Source organism: Leptosomus discolor, chromosome 1 (assembly GCF_034619465.1).
Source record: "Leptosomus discolor isolate bLepDis1 chromosome 1, bLepDis1.hap2, whole genome shotgun sequence".
Taxonomy (NCBI): Eukaryota; Metazoa; Chordata; class Aves; order Leptosomiformes; family Leptosomidae; genus Leptosomus; species Leptosomus discolor.
The window spans coordinates 193,858,798-193,874,065 of NC_141391.1; the positions used below are offsets into that span (position 1 = coordinate 193,858,798).

Consider the following 15,268-nt stretch of genomic DNA (forward strand, 5'->3'; position numbering starts at 1 on the left):
TCCATCAAACCCATCTCTCTCCAGTTTAGGGACAAGGATGTCACGTGGGACAGCGTCAAAAGCCTTGCACAAGTCCAGATGGATTGACATCAGTTACTTTTCCCTTATCCACCATTGCTGTAATGCCATTGTAGAAGGCCATCAAATTTGCCAGGCAGGATTTGCCCTTGGTGAAGCCATGTTGGCTGTTACCAATCACCTCCCTATTTTCCATGTGCTTTAACATATTTTCTAGGAGGATCTGCTCCATGATCTTGCTGGGCACAGAGGTGAGACTGACTGGCCTGTAATTCCCAGGGTCTTCCTTTTTTCTCTTTTTAAATATGGGTGTTACGTTTCCTCTTTTCCAATTGGCAGGAGGAACTTCACCATGACTGCCATGACTGCTCAAATACGATGGGTAGTGGCTTAGCAATTGCATCCTCCGGTTCCCTCAGGACCCCCCAGATGCATCACATCAGGTCCCATGGACTTGTGTTCCTTCAGGTTCCCTAGATGGTCTTGAACCTGATCTGTTCCTACAGTGGGCAGTTCTTCATTCTGCTAGCCCTGCTTGCTCCTTCTTCAACTTGGGCAATGTGGCCGGAGCACTTTCCAGTGAAGACTGAGGCGGAACAGTTGTTGAGTACCTCGGCCTTCTCCATATCCTGGGTAGCTTGGTCTCCCGTTGCCATTCTGAGAGGGGACACATTATCCCTAGTCTTTGTTTATCACCAACATACCTATAGAAGTTTTTCTTGTTGCCCTTGATGTTTCTGGCCAGGCTTAATTCTATCAGGGCCTTGGTCTTCCTGACCTGTTCCCTGGCTGCTCAGGCAATTTCTCTGTATGACTCCCAGGCTACCTGTCCTTGCTTCCACCCTCTGTGGGCTTCCTTCTTTCGTTTGAGTATGTCCAGGAGCTCCCTGTTCATCCACGCAGGCCTCCTGGCATTTTTGCCTGATTTCCTCTTCATTGGGATGCATCGCTCCTAAGCTTGGAGGAGGAGATCCTTAAACACTGACCAGCTATCCTGGGCCCCTCTTCCCTCCAGGGCTGCATCCCACAGTACCCTACCAAGCAGTTCTCTGAAGAGACCAAAGTTTGCTCTCCTGAAGTCCAGGCTAGCGAGCTTGCTGTGCACCCTCCTGCAGCCTGAAGGATCTCAAACTCCCCCATCTCATAGTCGCTGTATCCAAGGCTGCCCTTGAGCTTCACATTCTCCACCAGCCCCTCCTTGCCGGTGAGGACAAGGTCCAGCATAGCAACCTTCCTCACTGGCTGATCTACCACTTGGAGAAGGAAATTGTCGCCAATGCATTCCAGGAACCTCCTGGATTGCTGGTGCCCAGCTGTGTTGTCCCTCCAACAGCTATCGGGGTGATTGAAGTCCCCCATGAGGACCAGGGCTTGTGAAACTGAGGCTGCTGCTATTTGTCTATAGAGGGCCTCATCCGCTTGGTCTTCCTGGTCAGGTTGCCTGTAACAGACCCCCACTATAACGTCTCCTGCCCCTGCTCTCCCTTTAATCCTGACCCATAAGCTCTCTGTTGGATCCTCATTCATCCCCAGGCAGAGCTCCATGCACTCAAGCTGGTTATTGACGTAGAGGGCAACACCCCCTCCTCATCTCCCCTGCCTGTCCTTCCTAAAGAGCCTGTACCCTTCCATCCCTACACTCCAGTAATAGCAGCCATCCCACCACACCTCCGTAATGCCAATAAGAGCATAGCCCTGCAGGCGTGCGTGGATCTCCAACTCCTCTTGTTTATTCCCCATGCTACATGTGTTTGTATATATATAGGCATTTCAGTTGGGCCCCCAATGAAGCTGACTTAGGGGCTGGAATACCCTTGTACTGCCCTTCAGGTAGTCTGCCACTGACCTGAGATGCCTCTTCAGGCTCCAGGCATCTATCGTTGGTATTCGCATGGGACTGGTAGAAGTGTGATGGATTAAGGTTCTCCTCCCCCTGATGAATTTAATTTAAGGCCCTCTTCACCAGCTTAGCAAGCCTATGGCTAAAGATGCTTTTTCCTTGCTCTGACAGGTGGACCCCATCAGCACCCAATAGACCAGGTTTATCAAAGTGAGTGTCATGTTCTAAGTAACCGAACCCCTGGCTGTGGCACCAGGCATGTAGCCAATTATTGACCTGGCAGATCCTACTTCCCTTTAACTGGGAGAATCAATGAGAAAAACACCTGTGTCACAGAGTCCTTTACCACCGCTCCCAGGGATCTGAAATCCTTCTTGATGCTCCTCAGGCTGCTCCTTGCTGCACCACTTTTAGATGAGAGCGAATAAGAAGAACAGCAAAAAGAGGAAGCATTTTCAACAGCTTAAAACTGAAAGGTTCCACAAATCCTGCTAGCAATCGTTTCTTGGGAAAATCATCTAAGAAGAAGTCTACATGCTATTCAAGTATTTTTATATACAAAATTATACATAGAAAAACATAACACTTCTGGGAGGAGAAAACATTCCATGTCAGATGGTGACCATGTGCAGATAAATGGTGAAACTACTAACTTAAGTTCTGGAACTTTAGATTAAATCTTATTAGGCATTGTTTATTAAAGATATAAAATGAAGGAGAAACCAGCAAGATACAGACAACCTTACTTTACCTCTAGAGTTAATTTAGTCAGAAGAGAAGTAAATACCTATTCAGAAGCTACACCAAAAATGATTAGAATAGACGGAGCAATGTAGTGATATTATTTTCCTTATTTTTACAAAGTTCCTTGTCCCAGATTTGAAAGGGATAATTTCTCTGAACGTTTTTTATCACTTGACATAAAGTGTAAAATTGCAATAAATGGTTCTTATCACAAAACATTGAAAAATGAAAAGAAACGTATGAATGCATAGCACTCTCTGAAGTTTCCATAGTTTCATTTCTCTTATGTGTTCATTTACTCCACTTTAAGATATTTCCTCCAAGCATAACAGAAGCAAGAAGCCTATCAGAGAGTCTACAGTGCCAAATGATGGCAAAGATCTAAAAGGAGCTCTCAGAGAGGGCAAGGCTATTGCAGAGATATGAAATGAATTCTTTGCACTGGTTTTTATTATGAAGGAAATTAAGACAACTTCTATGCTGGAACCCTTCTTTGTTCACAGTAAAAAAAAAAAAAAAATCTTTATTTTCACACAGAATCTATCCAAATTAAACCAAAACAAACCCCCTTATGGAACAAATTAGAAAAATGGACAGCAGTAAGTTGTCAGGGCCAGAGTTTAATTACTTCTGGTTGTGTGAAAGTTCTCACTAAGAACTGCCTTCCTGTTGAGTAATGGGAGGTGAAGAATGTGAGATCAATTTAAAAATCAGAAGTCATCTCCAGGGGAGGTAGGGGGAACTACAGGCCAGTAAGCTTTACATACATTCTAGAAAATTAGAAGGAACTATAATACAAGGATATTTAAAGATAAAACTAATCAAAATTGGATAGATATCTATTGTGAAGAACTCTGTATGGCTTTGAAGCCATACGGCAGAAAAATCTTACTTTCTGATCTTCTCAAAGGTCTCTAAAGGGATCAGAAACAGGTGGATGAGTGTGACCTGACTGATACGATGTACATGGACTTCCAAAAAACTCTGACTTTGTCAGAGTCCCTAACCAAAAAGTTTTTGAGGCAACTAAGCAGCCACTGAGAAAGACTCACACATTTACAGTGAAAAAAGAGACAGAAGGAATAAATGGTGAGTACCTGCAGTGAAGGTAAGTTATCAGTAGAGTTCTGCAGGGAACTGTGCTGACACCTGTGTTATTTTACTGTATTCATAAACGACCTGGCAAACAGCTAAGAACTGAGGTGATACTAAATGTAACTGTAACGACAGTTATGTGGCATAGTGTGGAATTCCAGGAAGACCTTATGAAATCAAGAAGCAATCAAACAGCAAACAATGATCAAGGTAAGTAAATGTGAGAAAAAATCAGCTTCTATTCAGGACAAAGATCTTGGCAGTATGATGGATAATTCCATGAAACCATCCCCATTCAGTAGCAGTCACGCAAATCAACGTTGGGAATTACCAGAAAAGGATAAGGAATACACAGAAAACATCCATCCAATGGAATCAATGAATGGCTTACTCATAATTCTTGAATCTTAAATAGCAAAGAGACAACAGAAAAGGATTTTTTTCCCCCTCTCCTCTGTCTCTTCTAAGAGCAACAGAGAATAAAATGAGATGTGTAGAAGTCAAGTTCAAAGCAAGAGTTCTTCAAGCAAGAGGAGGCTCAGTTGTGGAACTTGCTGCCAAAGGTGTTGACGGTGCAAAGGGCTTACAGAGGTTCAGGGGTGCAATGGACAAGTACCTGAAACAGAGACTCAGTCCAGGTTGCTGAACAGGTGTATTCTGAGCTGCAGAGTTGAAGACTGAAAGAGTACTAAGAGGAAATATTGCATAAGCTTGCCCTTCTCTTACTCCAAGCTAGTCAATGCTGGAGATAAGATGACTGACTGGCTTAGAAAACCCCTGACTCAATACGACTATTCTAAGCAAACACACATGCGCTGAAGATTTCAAAATGAAGGCAGAAAGAAACTGTTTATCTTCAGTTATAAACTGATTTTTGTAGCATTACTTTCACCTTCACTTCTCATATACGAAGTTCCAATAAATCAGCTTTTGTTCTGAATAGAAAAAGGTATAACTAGGGAATATGCTTGAATTTTGAATTTTTCAATTCAGTCTGTAACTCAGCAGGTGGAAAGAAGTCACTTTGCACTTCATGTGATACCCACCAGCATCCATTTCAGACAAGAGGGGCTGAATAGAAGTCACAGCATGAAAAGTAGACAAAAGTGAATGTGATGGGGAAGAAAACAATAGCTCCTACCTGGACTGTTTAGACTGAAATATCAGCATTCAGGAATATCCTATAGTTCCTTCCGCCCATTTCACTTTCACCAGAGATACACAAGTGTATGCATAACTGCAGTACGAAAAGTTCATTGTGAACAAATGACTTTGACGGGGACCATATAGGGGAACACTTCAGAAGAAAAACATTGTGAAGAGCAGCCAAAGGTGATGCTATTGTAAAGTCAGCACCAGAAGCACAGCCAATGAAAGCTGTTTTTATTTACTGGAGGAAAAGAAATCAGTTGATTCAGAAACAAGGATGCGTTCCTGTTTAAACACTCAGCAAGTCTATTCTTTACTAAAATATTTTGGGTTTTGGCTAATTAGGAAGACTTGTCATCCACAAAAGCAGAAATACCTTTTCTACATAAGCAGTTTGTTAGCCCAGTAATGCTCTTCCCAGCAGAAAAGGAAAGGCATGAATGAGGCTTGAATTCCTCAGTCTAGGACTCAGCACATTGTGTTTGACTCTGCATAAACATTTCTGTTCCCAAACCAACAACACTGGCATAAGAGACACACTAAGTACCAGTATGCTTGATAACTCTCTCAGAACTTGTTACCTATAGATTCGCCTGAGGAAAGAAAATAGTTGGGGACTGTTCTCTGGTCCTGAAGAGTGGAAAGAGCCAAAGGTGATTCAGCCTTGTCCATAGTGTTTACTGGGAACAGTATTCAGTACATGCAATCCCACAACCATGCCTGGGATCTCAGAGAGTGCCTATGATTAATGGACATTTTGGGTCCATTGTATGAGACTGCTTCCTTCACCAGTTTTATTTAGCAAATCAGATGTAGCATTGGTGTGCTTAGCATATGTCCTGGTATGGCTGTGGTATATTTTGTAGATTTGCTTTGATATTTGCTTGAGTTTCTCCTCACCAGACTACCAGAAACGAAAGCAAATTACACCTTTATCGGATCATTTGACTGATGTCACCAGATTGCCTGCTACTCTAAAATTCATGCCTAAAAGAAACTGACAATTTAAACTACAGATACGGCTGCATTTCTACATGCTCCTCTATCACCTGACTTCAAGATCATTTTTGATGATCTTTCTCAGGCTAGTGGAAGGTCTAAGATCCCTCTGCGAAGCAAAGGTGAAATATAAATTGAATACATCACGCCCAGAGTATAAAGCTCTTTGTCTTTGTTCTGTGGTCTTTCTAATTCTCAGCCTGACTTATAAAACTAAGATGTATAATGCCAGGGATCAGCCTAGAACTTTGGCCTGTCGTGCATTGTCTGTGAAATCCCTTTTTTCCTTTTTACTGTTTCTTAGTGCTGTGGCAGATGAATGAGTGGATGTATTATGTGCGTATATGTGTGTCTGTCATCCTCAGTGAGTGTGTCTGCTTCTGTCCTTGACTTACTTTTCTTCTTTCTTCATGTTTCTTTTTTCTTCCCTTTTACAATATCTCAGTTCTAGTCAGACCCTCTCTGTTCAACACTTCTTTTATTCCTAAAACACTCAGAATGCTGTTCAGAGAGTATCTGTACAGAAGGAATAGACAGAATACAAACAGAGTGCTTACCACTGTGTAAATGATGTGCTCCCTGAGATATTTTCATGCACTACACGCACTGTTGTCCTTCACTTAAATTATGAAATAAAAAGAAATATATCTACCTTTCTTTTGAATTCTTGAAATAAGTTTGAGCAATTATCACTGTATATTTGTCTTGTTAGGTTGAAATCGGTAATAAAAAGGCTAGAAGCAACAAAGACTTAGACTCAATAGGAAATATGAATGTGCCAGTTTCTTCAGGAACTGACAAAAGAAGCATGCTTTTATGGAAAATAGGTTACCAAGTAAAAGCCAGAAATTCTCCTAACTTACCAGTATGAACATTAAGATTCTTGAGACTATTTCAGGCACATTTAAAAACATTTTAAATTTAGATATTAATCATAGAATCATAGAATGGTTTGGGTTGGAAGGGACCTTAGAGATTATCAAGTTCCAACCCCCCTGCCATGGGCAGGGTCATCTTCCACTAGACCAGGTTGCTCAAAGCTCCATCCAACCTGGCCTTGAACACTGCCAGGGAGGGGGCAGCCACAACTTCTCTGCACAAGCTCTTCCAGTGCCTCACCACCCTCACAGTAAAGAATTTTTTCCCTACATCTAATCTAAATCAGTTTGAAACTGTTACCCCTTGTCCTATCACTACACTCCCTCCCCATCTGTCCTGTAGGCCCACTTTCAGGTATTGGAAGCTCTCCCCAGAGCCTTCTCTTCTCCAAGCTGAACATCCCCAACTCTCTCAGCCTGTCCTCATAGGGGAGGTGCTCCAGACCCCTGATCATCTTCATGACCCTCCTCTGGACCTGCTCAAGCAGGTCCATGTCTTTCTTGTGCTGGAGGCCCCAGAGCTGGAAACAGCACTGCAGGTGGGGTCTCATCAGAGCAGAGTAGAGGGGCAGAATCACCTCCCTCCACCTGCTGGCCACAATTCTTTTGATGCAGCCCAGGATGCGACTGGCTTTCTGGGCTGTGAGTGCACACTGCTGGCTCATATTCAGTTTTCCATCCACCACCACCCCCAACTCCTTCTCTACAGGGCTGTTCTCAAACCACTCATTGCCCAGCCTGTATTTGTGCTTGGGATTGCCCTGACTCATGTGCAGGACCTTGCATTTGGCCTTGTTGAACTTCATGAGGTTTGCACAACTTCATGAGGTTTGCACGGGGTTACGTCTTAAGCCTTTCAAGGTCCCTCAATATCCCTTGATATTATTATCCCTTGAAATTATTACCAAGAATTACATAATGTTAATCTCCCACTACCAAATCACCCAGGTCGCAAATGTTCACCTCCTGTTCTCACAGATGAGGCTTTGTTTGAGTCAATGAAGGAAACACTATCCTTTTTAAGGATTCCCTTCTTCACTGGCTCAAGGACAAGTAACAGGGCCTCTGTGACTGACTGGGTGCAAGGCAACTCAAGCATATATGTTGGGAAGAAACCTTTCTCTCTCCTAATCCCTACCAGAATTCAGTTTTGGGGACTTACTGACAGCATCACAGTATAGGTTCTCCACTAGTGGCAGGACTGGATCGGTGGAGAAGACGACATCTTTTGGATTTTCCCTTGTTATTTTTGAACTTTAAAAATGTATTTCCTACTGTAGTCTACAAATCTAGTGTGCACAGCAGGGTATAAATGCATGTTGTCCTATAATTTGATAGATTGCCTGCCCCACTCCCCACTCCAGTACAAGGAAGGCATGGATAAACTGGAGCAAGTTCAGTGGGTGGCCACCGTGATAGCCAGAGGCCAGAGCACTTGCTTTGAGTAGAGGCTGAGGGAGCTGGGCTTGTTCAGCCTGGAGAATAGGTGGTGTCTAGGGGGACTGAATGACAGCCTCCCATCTGCTACTGGGAGGTTGTGAAGAGACAATAGATATTTCTCCACTGAAATAAGAGGTTCAAACTAGGTAAAGACCTGACTGGATAAAGCCCTGAGCAACTGGGTCTGACCTTGCAACTGACCCTGCTTCGAGCAGGAGGTTGGTCTAGAGACCTCCTGCGGTCCCTTCCAGCCTGAGCTATGATCCTGTCTCCAATACCTGCTGCTCAATAGCAGAGCTAGTTCCCTCAGAATTTGGTATAAGACACAGATGAAGCAAAAGATTCTTTTAAAGACAATGTGCTTAGCACAGCAAAGCAACAACTCAATTTTTTCAAAGTCTTTCACTTGCAAGTGGCAGGAAGACATCATCCCAAGAGCATCACCATGACCAACAGCTCATGAAGCAGCCTACCTCTTTAGTGGAAAGAATTCCAGAAGTATCCTAGCTCTTCCTGGATGGGGTCACACCACATTCCCAATATATGCTATTTCTCCCTGTGCTAGCACAGCCAGAAGAACTCAGTATAGCACGATTAGTTGCCAAGCTACAGACTGCAGAAAAATAGTTTAAAATTCCCTTAAACCGCAAAATTGTTCAAGTGCCAAAATTGTCTATACAATGCCCAAGAAAACACACTGCATTAAGACAGTACCAACTGAAAGGAGATTCTTTTTTTTAACAGTAGTCTGTAAAGAACCTCCAATACCCCCAAAGAAAATTTCATGAACTGATTTCTGTTTTGTGCAACTTCCTTACCTGGTGAATGCAAGAGCCTATAAATACCTTTGCTTCCTCCTAAGGCTACGAATTTAAAAATATATCATTAAATTACCTGTTACCGTGAACATGAGAAGCACAAAATGCAAAACTGTAGTGCAGCAAGGTGGGATCAATGACAGAACCATTTTCTGAATGTTCAATCAATTCATTGAGATAGCAAAGATGGCGGTGACAGCCTCTCACTCCATAGCGAGCACAGTATTCGTCTAATACGAAGACTTGACCTGGGCTAAACCAACCCTGAAAGAGAAAGGCAAAAAACCCCACAATGTTTTGAGATTTCTCTTCCCACTCACAGCTTTTAAATCAAAAAAAGAACAGAAGCATGTATTTTTATATGCATTACATAAACTTTTAGTACTGGAATGATTTATATCTGACTAATGCTGATGGCACCGGAAGCTAGATCCAACAATAACCCTCTTGCTGAAAGGAGTAAATGTCAGGAAACTGTTTGCAGTTCTGAGTTATTGCTACTAGGAAACAGATTGTTTACAAAAACATGCTAATAAAAGTCTGATACAGATTCAATTATATCAAAACCTAATAGAAAATAAGCTAACACTTTAAAATAATTAATTTTTTTAAAGTAACTGTAAGTTATGAGAGAACATTTGGGTAATGCTGAAGAACATTAACATGGACATTAAAACACAGTTTCTGGATGGTCAGTGCCCTGTGGCTGCAACTTTAATGTGAGAGATCCACAATTTGACCATTTATCCTGTTTCTCAGGTAAAATGCGTGCACTTTTAACAACTTTTTAACAATTAATATTAGTAAAGAGATACAAAGCTAGGTAGTTTGTTGAAAGCCATCTTAGTAAGATGCGTATGATTTCACCTTAAAAAATAATTAGATATTCTGGGACATACTGAGGGCTTACTTGAGCAGAGTCTTTATGAGACCAGAACGGTGTAACCCTGACACAGACACAAACAAAATACAGACTCCTTCCCACCACAAAAACAGTTCTTGAGTGAATCCAGGGTGTAAAAAAATAATTGATTCTTGATGTCAAAATGTAAAACAGAAGTGTCTTGATTACTTTGCCTCCCAATGTAAAAAAAAGTAGCACAGTGAGCTTCCAAAAAGCAGCAGAGAGAAAAACATGAATATTGGGAAACTACAGCTGCTGCACAGCTGTTCTAAATAAGCATTTTTCTTTGTTCTTTTCTTAATTGTGGTGGTATTTCCCTCTCATCATCCCTGCCAAATGGTTGAGAGACTGAGGAACACCTGAACTCAAATATACAAATAACTTGGATAAGCAAAATGATTTTGCAAGTCATGAATTTATAACACCAGTATAGCAGCTGAAGACCAAAATTTCCCTATTGCTTGAGAATACTTCTGCAAGATCAGATGTTTAATATTTAAATAAAATATCAGGAAAAATACTATTAAACAATACTTAAAAATATATTCACATCAGGTTTAAATCACCTGTGTTTTAACTTTACTAAAACACTTGCATGAGACAGGAATTCAAATTTTATATTCTCCCCCAACTCTCTTGAATGTATCATTATTTGCAAACAAGAAGACCCCAAAGTTATTTCATAAATTTGTTTGCTCCTGATTAATGTCTTTGAAGTCAATGTTTCCACTGCCTTTAAAGAGCTTCAGTTGTTTCTAGAGAACACTTAGCTTTATTACAGCACCCAGAACAGTACTCAGTGTTTTAGGCTAATACCCAGTCATGTTGCAATGGCTCACACAGTTTACACACTGCTAGAAAATACGGTATTCCATTGAATGAAGAAAGAAAAGGCATTTTTAACCGAGCTTCTGCAATAATATGTATCCTAGCCCTAGATATAATGAACAGTAGTTACTGTGATTGATATTCTGCCAATATGTGGTTATTGTCACTGATCTCTCTCTACTTTTTTTATGGAAAAGATGACAAAATGCTGCATGTCAATGCCTAGCAGTACAAAAGGAAATAATTATTAAAATTTCTGTCTGTTCTCATAGGAGAAAATTGTGAAAAGAATATGAACTTTTTAAGAACTCACTACTTTAACTCTCTGTAAGAGATCTGTTTTAGCGTGGTCATTTTCATATACATATGTGCCTTCCTTGCCCTTGTTCAACCCCATACCATGCATAAGTCTCATAAACACATAACAACTATATGCTACAGAGTATTAGATAACTGCATATATTTAATGTATAATTGAAAAAAAAGCAAACAAAAAAGCAGCTCCCCAATACTGAGAAGAATATAAAATTAAAGAAGCTTAGGTCATATAGTAATTTAATACAGAACTGTGCTTAATAATAATTCTTACATATTTTTGTTTTTATTTTCACAAGTTGTATGTGTAGTTACTCTATATTTATTGAAATAAAGGAATGCATTGTTTCCAAAAGCGACAGCAAATGAGCTGTTCAAGAAAAAAATAATCACACTTACGTGTTCATGCATTCTATTGCTACCTTGATATTCTCAATTTTTTAAATTAAAAAATATAGTTAAGTATCCAATTAAAGAAGAAGGATCACCATTTTACCTATTAAAAGCTGAATTTTAAAAAGAACTATAAGAAATGCATCTGTTTTATGGTTGCTATAGCACTGTGTATTTCACCTAACCTCTTCTAAAAGTTCCTGATTTCAAGGTTATATTAAGTGTCTTACTATACTATTATTATAAAAAAAGATTTTGACCCCAATGCACTGTTAGAAAGCTATCCATTTTCTCTTTGAGTGCCAATTACTTTGTACAGATGTACCTTCGGGCCTCTTGTTTGATTCAGCGTGCAACCCACAGACAGAAAATGAGTCCTTTAACTTTTTCTATACATACTTACCTGGTAGTATTTTAAGAAGGAAACAACTGTCATCAAATAATCAGTTTGTTTCCCCTTTTTACACTTGCAAACAAACCTAAGAAACCCCATCATTGTCTTTGTCTTACATGAATAGTCAGACCCACGGAAAAAAAGAAGTTAAAAGTTATCCTTTTTTGTTGCTATTGGGATAAAAAAGCAAAAAAAAATTATGCGCTATGAGGCATTTGAGGTCCTTGGTGAGAGATCACTCTTTCAGGTGAAAAATAAAGCCTCAGGAAGTTATCAGGTCTGACCGACACAACCCTGTTTAACAAGTGTGTATAATCTGACGGACTTCCACAAGATTGTTGCTGGTTTTCCCTGCTGAAAACAAAACCTGAAGCAGCCCCATCCTCAACTCCTAGTCCACAAAGCATAGAACAGAAAATGTTATGTAGAAAAGGAAACTGCAGCTACAAATACAGAAGGAAGTTACACCAATGTCTTCTCTTTTATAGCGATCACATTAATTTTGGTACAGAGATCATACTTTACTTGTTTTTGTTTAATAATTATACTCACATTTGTTACTTGCAATTCAGGTAATACATATACGCCCACATATCCATATTGCCTGTGGTTCTGCTTCCCTTCTTTTGGTGTTTTTGGAATGAAGAATTACAACATAGGTGAAAAAGTCTGATATGAGGCAACTACATTTGTACCTTAAAATGTCTGTACAGGTGTCAGTAAATCCTGCCACAGGAGCTCTTACCATTATCAAAACCTTCTGTTTTTATTCAAACCTCCGTAGAGGACATGACAAATTTCAGCTGACAAAATCAGAGACATTTGGGTCTCTTTGCTTTCTATTGAGTGGCACAGCAGCAGCTTGCAAGTGTATAATTTTCAAATTTGAAACCAATTGATTGGACCCTTTATTCCAACTGCAACTGCAGCTATTGAATGAACTAGGGAGAAAGGACTACTTTGTAACAACTATTTCTCACTTCTTTATATCTATCTTCCAGCCAGTACTCACCAAACAAGAATAGGAGTCATTCAATCTGTGATCCAAGGTCTGCCTCTGAAGCAGTCTAAAGAGGGAAGCATGGTCAAATTTACAGGGATTAGCAGAAATAAACTCATCCATGCCATGTTTCTGACCACGGTCTGTATCTGTTCATACAAAGGAAAAATGTGCAGAACAATACATGTGAGTGTGTGTGCAGATTTACAAACACAAATGTACACATGGTATATAAGTCTCAATATATAAACCTTTCTGAAAATATCTCAAAGAAATGAGTCACACAAGTCGATGCTTGCAGGTCACTTATTACAGCAACTTGGGTTTTAATCTGAAAATAATATTACTGAATTATTATTCTATCATACCAATTTATTGAATGTAACAGTGAAAAAAAATACAGTTGCTCCCCACTGACAGATAAAACAAAATTTAAAAAGGCTACCAGAAAATACAACGTAGTACATTAAAATAATTCTTAAAGCATTGTTTTGTAGTGGAGCTCTTTAAATGTTACAATTTACAAAACAATGTTATAGGTATGAGAAACCTGTTCTATAACTTCCTGGTTTTGTGTGGCTCCCTTTCTAATTTTAGCAAAATAACCAAATAAATACCCTTTCCTCCACAGCAAAAAAAAAAAAAAAAAAAAAAAAAAGACAAGAAAAAGTTTATGCATTTATTTCTTCAGATAAGAAAGAGCATCTTTACTGCAGATCAAAGTACCACTCACAGAAATATTCATCATGGCTTGAAGCCTACTTCTCAAATGGCAAACTGGAGCAGAAATGAACACACTGGCTTGAGCTAGGTCATTTCCAGCCTTCTTTTTGTACTCAGCTTTTAATGAGACAAACCTTAATGTAGTAATGGCAAAGAGCTCCTTCAACCTTCCAGCAAAAAGTAGTGAAAAAGGGAGCAGCATTTTTGTGTAAATACATCGAGAAAACATACCATCCCAAATGGCACTTCAATCAAAGGCCCAAATTTATTGTTCTTCACAGATTGCATCTTTCAACGCCTTTAAACCCCGCGGGTTTATCAAAAGAGAAGCTCTAGTGATTGCTTTCATTAATGCTATGTTTTGTCAGTCCTCAATGTGAATTATCTATCAAGTATGGACAGAAAAAGCCTTACAGTGCCCAAAAGGACTAGTTATGTATTAGCACATTAGCTGTCTTGGATTCTATAGACTGTACTGGAGTGAACAGTCTGATCAACTTAAAAATTGACTTCCCCTTTCAATAGCGTCTTAGCTCTTTGTTCCTTTAAATTCAAACCTAGTTCTTTTTATATTCGTTACTAGAAAAGTATAGATCTAAGTGTATCCTAAATGCAATTTTGAAAACCTGCATAGTACAAACCTAAAATTTCTAAAGAAAAGGAGACAAAAGTTTATTGATTAAACCCAATTATAGAGTCAGGTTCATAATAAAACTCAATATTGATCTGTGGGCATGATGCTAACATAATCAGTCACATTTAGAAATTTAGCCCCAGATCATATTGATCCATGTCAAGTCCAACTTTCAGCTGTATTTGTGGATGAGAGAATTATTTAATTCAAGCTGAAGGATCTGCAGCATCACATCCTGGAAAGATGCAGAAACTAATTCATATCACTTGGCTTTGCATTGTCAAAGCAAGAGTCACATCCATGTGACAGATTTCACCAAGGTGGATGTAGCAAATAAACAGTATGACAATACATCGATGGTGTAAGGTATGAGACCGTCATCCCAGAGAAACAACAGCATATATTTTTAATGGTTTAAGGATCAATAGCATATGTCATTTCATAGATCAACAATATTTCCATGAGCATTAGACTAGGCTATCATTAATGACAAACTTAGCCCATATTTTTGACACAGGTACATGAAATATTCTCTCTTAATTAGTGCACTTTAAATGTATTTAAACACATGAATTCAAAGATAAACAACTGTTATCAACACAACTACATTACTGAAACTACTGAACTACAATGTGAAGTTATCTATAGTTTCCTAAATGATTCACACAGAGATAAAAGTTTTCCAAACTCAACTAATGTGTGACTGGTTTCTAAATTTCTTTTAATTTTTCCTTCTTATACAAATATCTGATGTACCAAGCCATTATTTCCTGTAAGACAGATGACAGAAAAGAAAAAGGATTCAAATTTTTTTTTGCTATCGGTCTCATGTACAACTTATACACAGCTGAATCTTTCTTAAATTAACTGGCTTGATTTTTTTCCTCTGGTTAACCACACAAATATAAAAGATTCCTCTTTTTTAAAGGAAAATCTGTGTAAGTACTGACATGTAATTAAGCATTTTAAAATCAGGAGACTGGATGCTGCAAATGAAACAGATTCAACATTCTGATACAGTGATCCAGATGATCAGAATGTGTAAGGTGACCTACTGAATACAATGCAGCTTGTGAAAGCAGAATCTGCTATCACG

The 15,268-nt window shown here is 39.4% G+C and overlaps 1 protein-coding gene across 14 annotated transcripts in view; it reads right to left on the reverse strand.

The window, feature by feature from the left end:
* Positions 1 to 15,268, reverse strand: part of CADPS2 (calcium dependent secretion activator 2) — a 318,458-nt gene that overhangs the window by 100,944 nt on the left and 202,246 nt on the right. For all 14 annotated transcript variants that reach the window (XM_086473344.1, XM_086473328.1, XM_086473312.1 and 11 more), the window contains 2 exons: positions 12,828 to 12,964; positions 9,058 to 9,245 (listed from right to left, as the gene is read on the reverse strand). In XM_086473344.1, the coding sequence (XP_086329470.1) occupies positions 9,058 to 9,245; positions 12,828 to 12,964 (325 nt within the window). The remainder of the gene's footprint in view (positions 1 to 9,057; positions 9,246 to 12,827; positions 12,965 to 15,268) is intronic.